General features: G+C 42.1%; 1 protein-coding gene across 5 annotated transcripts in view; it reads right to left on the bottom strand.

Annotated features, from left to right (window-relative positions):
* The window catches only part of KDM4B (lysine demethylase 4B), a 124,459-nt gene that overhangs the window by 26,570 nt on the left and 85,526 nt on the right, over positions 1-12,363 (bottom strand). For all 5 annotated transcript variants that reach the window (XM_053463557.1, XM_053463581.1, XM_053463566.1 and 2 more), the window contains 3 exons: positions 6,658-6,743; positions 6,350-6,499; positions 6,163-6,274 (listed from right to left, as the gene is read on the bottom strand). In XM_053463557.1, the coding sequence (XP_053319532.1) occupies positions 6,163-6,274; positions 6,350-6,499; positions 6,658-6,743 (348 nt within the window). The remainder of the gene's footprint in view (positions 1-6,162; positions 6,275-6,349; positions 6,500-6,657; positions 6,744-12,363) is intronic.

Here is a 12,363-nt window from a genome sequence, read left to right on the forward strand (position 1 = left end):
TGATGACACTCCCTCGTGTGCACGAGCAATACAATCTGCTTATTCAACTCTTTTGGGAAGAATCTGTGTCTCAAAGTTATTGAGCATTCACAAGCCATTGTCACGAAGGGTCCAAAAAATAAAATCAGTGTGGAATTTATTATATATATATATGTCGCGGAACCCTCCATCACTGGGGACACTGGAGAGGCATGAGAGATAGCCTCCTCCCTATTGACTAAGGGCCCTGGCTTTAGAGACTTGTGTGACTACCCCCAGCAGGATATCATCTCATCACCTGCTGAGGGGGTTATCTCTTTAATATCAGACCCCCCCATGGTGCACAACTATGCTGGAGGTGCTGGTCCAGACAGAGCTGAGGTTGGACGATGGATATCGGGCTCTGCGGTGGTACGCAGCACAGCTGTGCCCGGGGCTGGAGGATAAAGGTCCTACAAAGGGCTATGGCTTCAGCGGCCTGGGATTATTATTGAATTATTGATATTATAGAAAAGGATCGGTAGTGCATCAGAGTGTCAAGGGGAAGACCTCCAGGAGCGAAGGGTGGAGTGATATGCAATATGTGCCCGAGCTGTGGGCTGACCAGGATTATTTGCTCACACAAGAATGGGAACTGGAACAGGCATATCAAGAGTTGTTTAACCATGTTCAACCTTATGCCCCAGTGACCCTGGATTTCATGGATTTTACTGAGTGGTCACCTGAGGATGTTGACCCAAAAGGGGTGAATGAGACTGCGGTCTCCACCCCTGAGTCACAGGAATACTGGACAGCTAACCCAGACCCGATAGCGGAACTATGTGACTGTACACAACAACCAGATCCAGAGTGTTATGCTTACCGGTTCCGCGCGGTCCCACGTCTGTCGGCCGCGGGTGGGCGGCTCACTCGCGAGTACGCACGCGTGCCCTCTCCGAGTGACGTGCATACTGCACGTACACGGAGGGGCGTGTGTGTGGACGTGACGCGCTCACGGCGGTCGCATTCTTCTATGCGAACTGCCGTGAGCCGCCCACAATGGCAAAGCACTCCTCCAAGAGCTGCCGCGGCGTGCCAGATGTACCAGACCTCAGATTGTTTCTTGACCTCGCTCCCGTGCTGCCTGCCCCGACCTCGGATTGTTTCTTGACCTTGCTCCCGTGCTGCCTGCCCCGACCTCGGATTGTTTCTTGACCCTGCTCCCGTGCTGCCTGACCTGACCTCAATAGCTCCTGACCACCGTTTACTGTCTCTGGCCCTGTATTGTTCCTCCGCCTCGGACTTTCTGCCTGCCCGTGCCGTAAATACGTCTCTGCATAGTGGGTACATTCCTGTGTTGTCTAGGTCCCGACCTAACACAGAGATTGTGGATTTAATTGATTTTACATCTGAGGATGTTGGTTCGGGAGGGAATGCAATCGGCATCCCTTCCCAGCGAAAGGAAGAACGTTTTCTGGGAGTAGTGGATGGGAGTGCGGTCTCCACTAGCACCCACCCAGCAGAGTGCTGACAAGAGCTAGCCTCCTCCCGATTGACTATGGGCCCTGGCTTTATAGACACTTGTGTGGCTACCCCCAGCAGGATATCATCTCATCACCTGCTGAGGGGGTTATCTCTGGCAGACAGCCAGGATCTGCAACCAGGGAGTGACCACCATTGTTTTACTTTAATATCAGCCCCCCCCCGACATATGTGCAGCAACTGCGTGATGCCATCATGTCCATATGGACCAAAATCTCAGAGGAATGTTTCCAGCACCTTGTAGAAAGTATGCCACGAAGAATGAATGCAGTTTTAAAGGTAAAAGGGGTCCAACCCGGTACTAGCAATGTGTACCTAATAAAGTGGCCAGTGAGTGAGTGTGTGTGTATGTGTATATGTATATGTATATATATATATATATATATATACATATATATATATACATATATATATACACATACACTGTGGCAGGATGGCCCGATCAAAACAAGAAACTCCGAACACCAGCAGAATAAAAGCAAGATGTGGTTTATTGCAGTTTTGTACAGTCCACAGTGTTGCACTTCATAGTGTAAATAAACCAAAACAAAAACAAATCCTTTTGATAAAGTCTGAGGGCCTCTGGCTTGCCTGCCTCTCTCCCTGTTTCCAGACACCTAATGCCTCTAACGGGCGCCCTTTAAGCACCTGAGTGCAGGTTAATTGGCTCCACCTTGCTGACCTCCAGCAATTAACCCCCCCCATGCTGGGAATAATGAGCGTTCCAATCTGCCACTTATGTAGACAGACTCCATTACTTTGCCACATACCCTCCCCCTCAGCTTAACACAGGTGTGTGAAGCGGCCTTCGACAAGAAACTGTGCACCCTAGACAATGCATCTGCATTGGCATGCAATAGCCCAGCCCTATGCTTCACAACAAATTTAAACTGTTGCAAAGAGAGGAACAAACGTGTGACTTTAGTAATCTTGTCTTTGTTGTTCTGCATCCATTGTAGTGGAGCATGGTCAGTGATGAGGGTAAAAGATCTGCCCAACAAATAATATTTCAATGTTTCAGTTGCCCACTTAATGGCCAAACATTCCTTCTCTACAGTAGCATACTTCTGCTCCCTTGGCAACAACTTACGACTTAAAAACAACACAGGATGTTCTTCCTCTCCTATCATCTGAGATAATACTACCCCCAGGCCCACATCAGAAGCATCAGTTTGCAAAAAGAAATGTTCCTTAAAATCCGGGGCTACTAAAATAGGGTGCCTGCATAAAGCTGTACACAAGTCTGCAAAAGCTTTTTCTGCATCATCATTCCATCTAACTGTATCTGGTGCCTTTGCTTTAATCAAATCAGTGAGAGGTGCAACTCGACTGGCAAAGTGGGGTATGAAGCGTCTATAAAAGCCAACTATTCCTAGGAAAGCTTTGACTTGTTTCTTTCTTAGAGGGCGTGACCAATGTTCAATAGCCTCAGCCTTAGTGAGTTGAGGTTTTACCAGTCCTCTCCCTACAGTATAACCAAGATATTTGGCTTCCATACATCCAATAGAACATTTGGCAGGATTAGCAGTAAGACCAGCTTTCCGAATACTACCGTATTTGCTCGATTATAAGACGAGGTTTTTTCCAGAGCAAATGCTCTGAAAAATACCTCTCGTCTTATAATCGAGGTCGTCTTCTAATCAGACCTCATTCTGCTGGGGCCGTGATTCTTACCGGGCTTTCATCGTGAGCAGCATCTCTGCTATTAGCTGCAGGAGAACAGGAAGGAAGCACATAACTCCTCACATAACTCTACCTCCCCCCTCCTTCCTCTGGGGGCGGGGCCAGAGAAGTTGCTCGTACAGCCGGGCCCCTGCAGAAGTCTGCGAGTGGGAGATCTGCAGTTCAGGTAAGGGGGTGGGGGAGTGGGGGGTTTGAGCGTGTGTGTGTATGTGTGATTAATGGAATGAATGAGTATTTAAATGTTTGTGAATGAGTGTGTGCGTGATAGCATGGATGTGTAAGGGGGTGGGGGTGGTAGCATGGCATAGGGAGGCTGTAGTCACACTTCTAACATCCCCCAGGTTCCAGCATGTACTGGCTGCCTTGGCTTGATAAGAGTGTGATTGCTGTTAGCAGTATATATATATATATATATATATATATATATATATATATATATATATATATATATGCATTTTAACCCCCTATATGCCACTCAGCCCCATGATATGCCTTTTAACCCCCTATATGCCAGAGTGGCATATAGGGGTATAAGGCATATCATGGGGCAGAGGGGCATATAGGGGGTTAAAAGGCATATCATGGGGCACAGTGGCATATAGGAGGGTATAAGACATTTCTGATATGCCTTTTAACCCCCTATATGCCCCTCTGCCCCATGATATGCCTTTTAACCCCCTATATGCCAGAGTGGCATATAGGGGTATAAGGCATATCATGGGGCAGAGGGGCATATAGGGGGTTAAAAGGCATATCATGGGGCAGAGGGGCATATAGGAGGGTATAAGACATTTCTGGAGGCGGAGTGGCATATAGAGGGTTAAAAGGCACATCTTGGGGCAGAGTGGCAAATAGGGGGGTATAAGGCATTTCTGGGGGCAGAGTGGCAAGCCTGGGGGCAGATGTGCATAACGGGGGGGGGCAGGTTGGCAAATAAAAGGAAATAAAAAATATATTTTTCTCAATCATAGCTTTTATTAAATATGAAAAGTAGTTTACATGAATTAATATTTACTAGTAAAGCTTTTTTCCTATAGGGTAGTCTTATATTCAGGGTTTTTGTTTTTTTTCCTAAATTAATATTTTGATTTTGGGGGGTCGTCTTATAATCAGGGTCGTCTTATAATCGGGCAAATACGGTATTTAAAACCGCTTCTACCTTTCCCAAATGGGAGTCCCAGTCTCGGCTATAGACGACTACATCATCTCAGTATGCAGAAGCATAATTGGAGTGAGGTCTCAGAAGTTTATTCATTAACCTCTGAAAGGTTGCTGGGGCTCCATGAAGCCCAAATGGCAAAACTGTGTATTGGTACAGACCTTCAGGGGTCACAAATGCAGTTTTTTCTTTAGCGGTTTCTGTCAACGGGATCTGCCAATAACCCTTTGTAAGGTCCAATACACTTAGGAATCTGGCCTGTGCCAGTTTCTCAATGAGTTCATCAACCCGAGGTATAGGATATGCATCAAATTTAGAGCATTCATTAAGTTTTCTAAAATCATTGCAAAAACGAACTGACCCATCTGGCTTAGGTACTAGAACTTTGGGGCTAGACCATTGGCTATGTGATTCCTCAATGACTCCCAGTTCTAACATTTTTGCTACTTCTGTTTGTATTGCACTCCTTTTTGCCTCAGGAATTCTATAGGGCTTTACTTTTACTGTAACTCCTGGTTCTGTTGCATTTTAGTCTGTGATGTAGATTTTAACTCTCTCACTGCTGTATATTGTTCCACCAGTGCCACCATTGCATCATAAGTGGTAGGGCTTCCCTGCCCTCCCCACTCTCGTAGGCCTTGGGGTAATCCTCGCAAAAAACGATCCAAAACCAAGGTCTCAATTATTTGAGCAGGCGTTGAACTCTCTGGTTTTAACCATCTCCTGGCCAGATGAATCAAATCAAACATTTGTGATCTTGGTGCCTTCTGTTCCTGGTATTTCCAATTATAGAACCGTTGGGCACGGATCACTGGAGTCACACCAGTCCTTGCAAGAATCTCTGCTTCAAGAATATCATAACTAGCAGCCGCCTCTTCCTCTAGGTCAAAATAGGCTTTTTGAGCTTCACCAAGCAAAAAAGGTGCAAGTATACCAGCCCATTGAGTGCAAGGCCATTGCTCTCTGATGGCAGTTTGCGCAAAAGCTGTTAGGTAGGCCTCCACATCATCTTGCGGCGTCATCTTTTGCAGATACTGATTTGCATGGATTGGTTTTGGACTGCTGCTCTGTTCATCTGTGGTAGTTTTTGAGAGTTGCTGTACAATCTCTTTTAGGACAATCCTGTCCTCTTGCTGTGCTTCCATCATAGCTCCCATCTGAGCAGTTATCAGCCGGTTGGTTTCCTGTTGCACTGTAGTAGCATGCAGGAGGGCCTTTAAAACATCCTCCATGTTGATACAGGGTTCAAACAGCAATATCCCACTTCTAACACCACTTGTGGCAGGATGGCCCGATCAAAACAAGAAACTCCGAACACCAGCAGAATAAAAGCAAGATGTGGTTTATTGCAGTTTTGTACAGTCCACAGTGTTGCACTTCATAGTGTAAATAAACCAAAACAAAAACAAATCCTTTTGATAAAGTCTGAGGGCCTCTGGCTTGCTTGCTTGCTTGCTTGCTTGCTTGCTTGCTTGCCTCTCTCCCTGTTTCCAGACACCTAATGCCTCTAACAGGCGCCCTTTAAGCACCTGAGTGCAGGTTAATTGGCTCCACCTTGCTGACCTCCAGCAATTAACCCCCCCATGCTGGGAATAATGAGCGTTCCAATCTGCCACTTATGTAGACAGACTCCATTACTTTGCCACAACACACACACACACACATATATATTATATACACATACAATTAGATTAGTCTATAATGATCCGATTGTCACATATAAGGTATGCTGGTCTGTTTTTCTTTTATGTTAAAATACTTTGGACTCTTAGAAGACTCATTTATTTCAATACTTAGACAAAAGGAAGCTGATACACCACCTTCATCACTGGACATCTCCTGTTTCACAACAGACACAGGGGACCTGGCAGGAGGGCGCCCAAGGGGATGGCGTCTGCTCTTCTTAATCTTCACTGGAAATAGAACAGGCACCTTAATGGAAAAATAAAAATTAGAACACTTAATTCATATTGTTAAATTCCAAATGTGTAAGGCATCACCACATACCTGTGACTCATTACGATGTTGTGCACTTCTGGTACACTCCTCAAATTGAGTTGTTCCTTCAGACTCTCTCTCACTCCAGTATCTTGTGGCAAAGTTTTCGAATGCTTCCTGGCAGGACATCCGTGTCTTGTCAAACACAACCTTCTTTACCTGAGGAACAACAGAGTGTGGGGATTATGTGAACGCTTGAATTCATCTTCTCCAGGGACATTCAGGGGCCCTCTTATGGAGAAGGAAAAGCTGCCACTATCAGAGGAGTTAAGTAGAAGATCTACAGGCAGAGAAATAACATCAGAATCACTCCTCACCTGTTGGTCTTTTTTCTTACGTCTCTCGCCCTTCACTACATGGTAGTGGCACTTTATGTCATCCACTATTTGGTCTGTCACCAACCCTAGAAGAAAAAAAAAGAACACACACACATATATATATATATATATATATATATATATATATATATATATATAATGCGACGGGACGTCCTGTACCCCGACTGGGTACTCCCGCCAAATGTTGCTTCTTCCTGTCAGGACACCAGCAATTAACCCCAGACAGAACCAGTGTTGTAGAGAGAAGGGGAGACGCCGCTGCACCAGAGTTGCGTTGGCACTGTGGCTAGCCGCGAAGCTTAGCTACACAGTGTGGTTATTGTCCTGAAAAGGACAATAAAGGATCATAGCAGCCCCCCCAAGCATCAGACAGCACTCATATTTGGAAGCACAGGGGTTTTTAAAAACTACAAGGGGGTAATTTACATACAATAGACACAACAAATCACACAAAGTTCTTCATCAGGTCGTCCTTGCACACAGCTCAGTATTTGCACTCAACCCACCTCAGACTAGTAGGGGGTTGCTATTGTAGTTTTTGGGGAGGATGGGAAACACGGGCGCTTCCCTGACTTCTGTCCTGTAAGTCCTGACCCGATGGAGAGTTACACCGCACATAAATCCCCTCCCAAATTACAGGCGCTCCAAATCTGTGTCCGAGCCCCACAGTCTTTAGAGTCTCTGGTACTTTGGGAAACGTGGCACTCTGTACCAGGGGTTAGAAATAGTCCCAATGGACCCCCTGTACCCACTTTCCCAAATAACAGAACCCCTTCCAAAGCCAGAGCCCATGGCATGGAGGCTTCTATGACATGTATGTATATATATAAAGATTATATATATATATATATATATATATATATATATATATATATATATATATATATATATATATATATATGTATATACACACACACACGAACACACACAAGAGCACTCCCGTGAGTGTATTTAGCTTCTTGGACATATTATATATTATACACACACACACACACACACACACACACACACACACACTGGTGAGATTCAGCCATTTCTCTGAAAATGTAAAGTTCGCTGAACCGTTTCTTAATTAATATTCAGACTTTCCAAACTTCCACAGGCTTTTGATATTGTGCACAGCTACCCCCCCCCCATACATTTTGTTGCGCAGTTGGTTTCCAGCAGCAGACCAGTGAGCAGTGTCCTGACTGAGCCTGTGGAGCAGCAGTAGCAGAACTCTACTCTGGTAATAAATTGCTTATGTGTTTCTTTCTATATATTTATCATAAATATATATTTATTAATATAATGGTAACATTAATTACTTGCTAATGTTTTTTTTGTTTATTAAACATTTATTATTAATGTTAAATTTATAAATTAAAATAATAAATATATAATTATTATTAATAAAATGGTGATTAGCATTAATTAATGGCGATTAATTAATGCACTAGTGCTTTTTGATTAAGATTTTTTATGTCACAAATGCAATTGCTTAAACATCATAGATTTGTAAAAGAAAAATATTCTTTTTGGAAACCAGATGAAAACAGCATATGCCAATTTTAGTCAAATTGGTTCTTGACGTACATCAGAGACTCACGTCAACTCTTTAAGTTCCCCCCTTACAGAAGAGGACCTCAAAATCGCCTTATCTTCACTTAAGACTTAAGACGGTCTGCCGGGCACATATTACAAGAAATTCCAACGTATTTTGAACCCATGACTTCCACCGCTCTTCAATAAACTCATAGACGGTGAATCTATTGCAAAAGAAATGCTGGCAGCCAAAATAATAGTCCTACATAAAGACAGAAAAGACCCCTCCAATTGTAGCAGCTACCGACCAATATCCCTCATCAACGCGGACATCAAGCTATATGCAAAACTTCTGGCCACACATCTCAGTACCATCATCTCGACACTGATACATCTAGATCAAGTCGGGTTTATACCCCAAAGAGAAGCCCCAGATAACATCAGACGCAGAATTAATTTGATTGAAATTGCCAAATCTACGGGTCAGTCTGCCATATTATTAGACGCAGAAAAAGCGTTTGACCACATAGATTGGAGATACATGTGGGAAGTCCTAGCCAAATTTGGCTTTCAAGGTCGATATTTGAGAGGGATCCAAGCTCTTTATGACAACCCGCTGGCTTCAGTGGCACTGATGGGACACGAATCTCTTCCCTTCACAACCCAAAACGGCACCCGACAGGGGTGCCTGCTCTCCCCCCTGCTATTTGCAGTCTGTCTGGAACCCCTGGCTATTGCTATTAGACTCAACCCCGATATCACTGGGATAACAGTGCACGGTCGACAATATAAATTGAGCCTATTCGCAGATGACATCTTACTCACCCTGACGGGACCTTCCATATCACTCCCTAACCTCTACTCCCAACTCCGTGACTTCTCTCAGATCTCCGGCTACAAAATTAATGATGCGAAATGCGAAACGCTGGATATCAACTTGGGAGAAGACTTGGTTCAGACTGTTGCCACCAATTTCAAGTTTACCTGGAGAAAACCCCATATTACTTATCTAGGCATCCACATTACGAACGACCCCTCTACTCTATACCAGGCCAATTACCACCCTCTCCTGACAGCCCTTCGCAAGGAATTTACGCAACGGTCTCAATATTCCATCTCCTGGCTGGGTCGGATATACGCTATAAAAGTGAACACTTTGTCCAGACTACTCTACTTACTGACTCCTTTCAATCGCAAATATTTCAATTCATATGGAACGCAAAAAGGGCTAGAATCCAGAGAAGGACGATGTATATGCCTAAACACAAAGGGGGCTTGGCTGTTCCAAACTTGTACTTTTATTACACGAATGCTAATAAACAAGATTTAAAATAAATAAATAAATATATATATATAAATATATATATAAATATATATATATTACCAGCAAGGGCGCAATGTTATCACCACTACAAAGTGATGACTTCAATGAACTTTATAAACCATTATATAATCTGGTGGGCTCAAATAAATCAAATGGGAAAAATAAAATATTTTTTACAAATTAAATCTTTCAACAATTAACTTGAATCATCTAAAAGACTTAAATCTTCCAATCTCAATAAAGTAAATCTCAGATACAATTAAAAATAAATAAATAAATAAAAAAAAGAAGAAATCATTCCCTTACTGTTCAGAATATATGGAAAGAGTGGTCGGAGATCCCCACAGAAATGTTGCTAGACTATATACTCCCAATCCCCAAATCTGGGAAAGATTTTCATTTTATCACAAATTACAGATTTATATCCCTCATTAACACAGACATATCGATCTTTTCAAAGATCCTTGCAGAGAGGTTAGAAGAAAATCCTATCATAAATTATCACACCCGATCAAGCAGGGTTTATCAAGGGGTAGACAAAGTACTGATAATGTAAAGAAATATACTAATTTAATAAATATTACCAAAAATAGGAAAACACTGACCTCCTTAATCGCCCTGGAGGTCAAAAAGGCATCTGATCGGGTCAATCGGGAGTTTATGTTTCAGTCAGTTGAAGCACTTGGGCTCTCCGACCCCTTCCTTGCCAATATTAAGAGATTATATACGAGCCCAATGGCCAACCAAAATAGTGGGCTATTAATTGGACTTTAGAGTTAAAAATGGCACGTGGCAGGGGCCCCCCTCAGCCCCCCCCGTAGTTAGCGTTACCTCCAGCATTAATGGATTAAAATGGGATAACGAACACATGCAATTTCATTATTTGCAGACGATGTTCTAATCCCTAAATTACTGGAAGTAATAAATGAATACAGTTTGTATTCGAACTATAAAATAAATATTGGGAAAACCCAGGTAATCTCAGGTTTCCACGCGTTAGAACAAAAAAAATGATTGAGTACTTTTCTTAACTGGGATGATGACTATTTGGGCATAAAATTAACCCCTTCAGGACCGAGTTTTTGTTACTACGTTTGCGCTAAAAGACCAGAGCAGTTTTTGCTATGTCTTTCTTCAACAGTAAGTACCTCTTCTCAATTAGTGCACCCACACAAATCATATATTGTTTTCTTTTTTTCAGCACAAGTAGGGCTTTCTTTTGAAATAATTATATATATAAACCATCATTAAGTATGAAAAAATATTTTTACAGTTTCTCCTATAAAAACTGGTTGCAGCTTGCTGTCCAGGGGTTAATTGGGAGGAGGTTTAATTGCACCTCCCCCAACACATTAATAAGGTTTTGGTAGCAGTATAAACTGCTTTGTGTGCCCACCATGTAGGAGGTGAGAGTAGGATCTCACCCTATTGAGAGTGTGCCTTGACGTGGCGGGTGAGCTTAATTATGCTTTGGCCAATTCATATAACCAAAACCTCTCATTTATATTATGTTTATATATTTGTTGCCAACTTTATTAGGGTGAGAAGCGCAGACAGTATTTTGTTTTTTGTATACATTGTACAGCCAACACACTGTATTTGCAGCATGCTCACACTGTTTGGTAGGCCTCATATTATACATTTGTATTATTTGAGCCTGAGACTAGCTTAGCGCACCGACATCTTTTCTTTTCCCTATAAAAACTATATATATATAACCAGTGGAAATGGAAAAAAAACTCCAAAAGTGTATATAGGTATTTGTCCTGTTTTTGGAAACACCTCATATGCCTGGTATTTTCATTTATTTTTGCACCTACAGGGTTAAATATGAGTGACGCACATAGCTGTTTCTAAACAAGATTATTTTTAACCCCTTAAGGACCGGGCTCATTTTTCGTTTTCTACCCTGTGGGACCGAGGCTGTTTTGACACTTTTGTGGTGCTTGTGTTCAGGTGTAATTTTCTCCTCACCCATTTAGTGTACCCACATAAGTTATATATTGTTTTTTTCAGGACAAGATGGGCTTTCTTCAGATACCATTATTTTGATCGTATCATCTTATTTACAATAAAAAAATAAAAAAAACATGGTGAAAAATTGAAAAAAAAGACATTTTATGACTTTTATTTGAAAAATCTTTTACTCACCTAAAAAAGCAAGTAAAAAAACTAGCTAAATAGATTCTACTACTTGTCCTGAGTTTAGAGATACCCAATGTTTTTATGTTTTTTTGCTGTTTTTTGTACGTTATAGGGCAATAAGTACAAGCAGCGTTTTATGATTTCCAAATCTTTTTTAACAAATCTGGTCAGTCTGCCTACATCTCCTCTTTGGAACATCTTTGAAGCCGGTTAACTCAATTTAACCCATTCAAACCATATATTTTTGAAAACTAGACACCCCAGGGTATTCCAAATGCTGTTATTTTAACCCTTTCCATGCACCAATTATACAACTACACTTTGTCAAACTTTGTAATAGTAATTTTTTTTTATTTTTTTTTTCCACACAAATTGTACTTTAGTTATAGATATACAGGTTCTGGTATATGTCACTGTCAAACAACCCCCCAATATGTGTTCAGCAGCATCTCCTGAGTACAGCGATACCCGACATGCATGGGTTTGTCAGATTGTTTGGCTGGTAAAAGGCTACTTTTGGGGCATGCGTAATTCAGGTGGTCATTTGGTCATTCTGCCTCCATCTCCTCTTTGGAATATCTTTGAAGCCGGTTAACTCAATTTAACCCATTCAAACCATATATTTTGGAAAACTAGACACCCCAGGGTATTCCGAATGCTGTTATTTTAACCCTTTCCATGCACCAATTATA

The sequence above is a fragment of the Spea bombifrons genome, chromosome 1 (assembly GCF_027358695.1).
Source record: "Spea bombifrons isolate aSpeBom1 chromosome 1, aSpeBom1.2.pri, whole genome shotgun sequence".
Lineage (NCBI taxonomy): Eukaryota > Metazoa > Chordata > Amphibia > Anura > Pelobatidae > Spea > Spea bombifrons.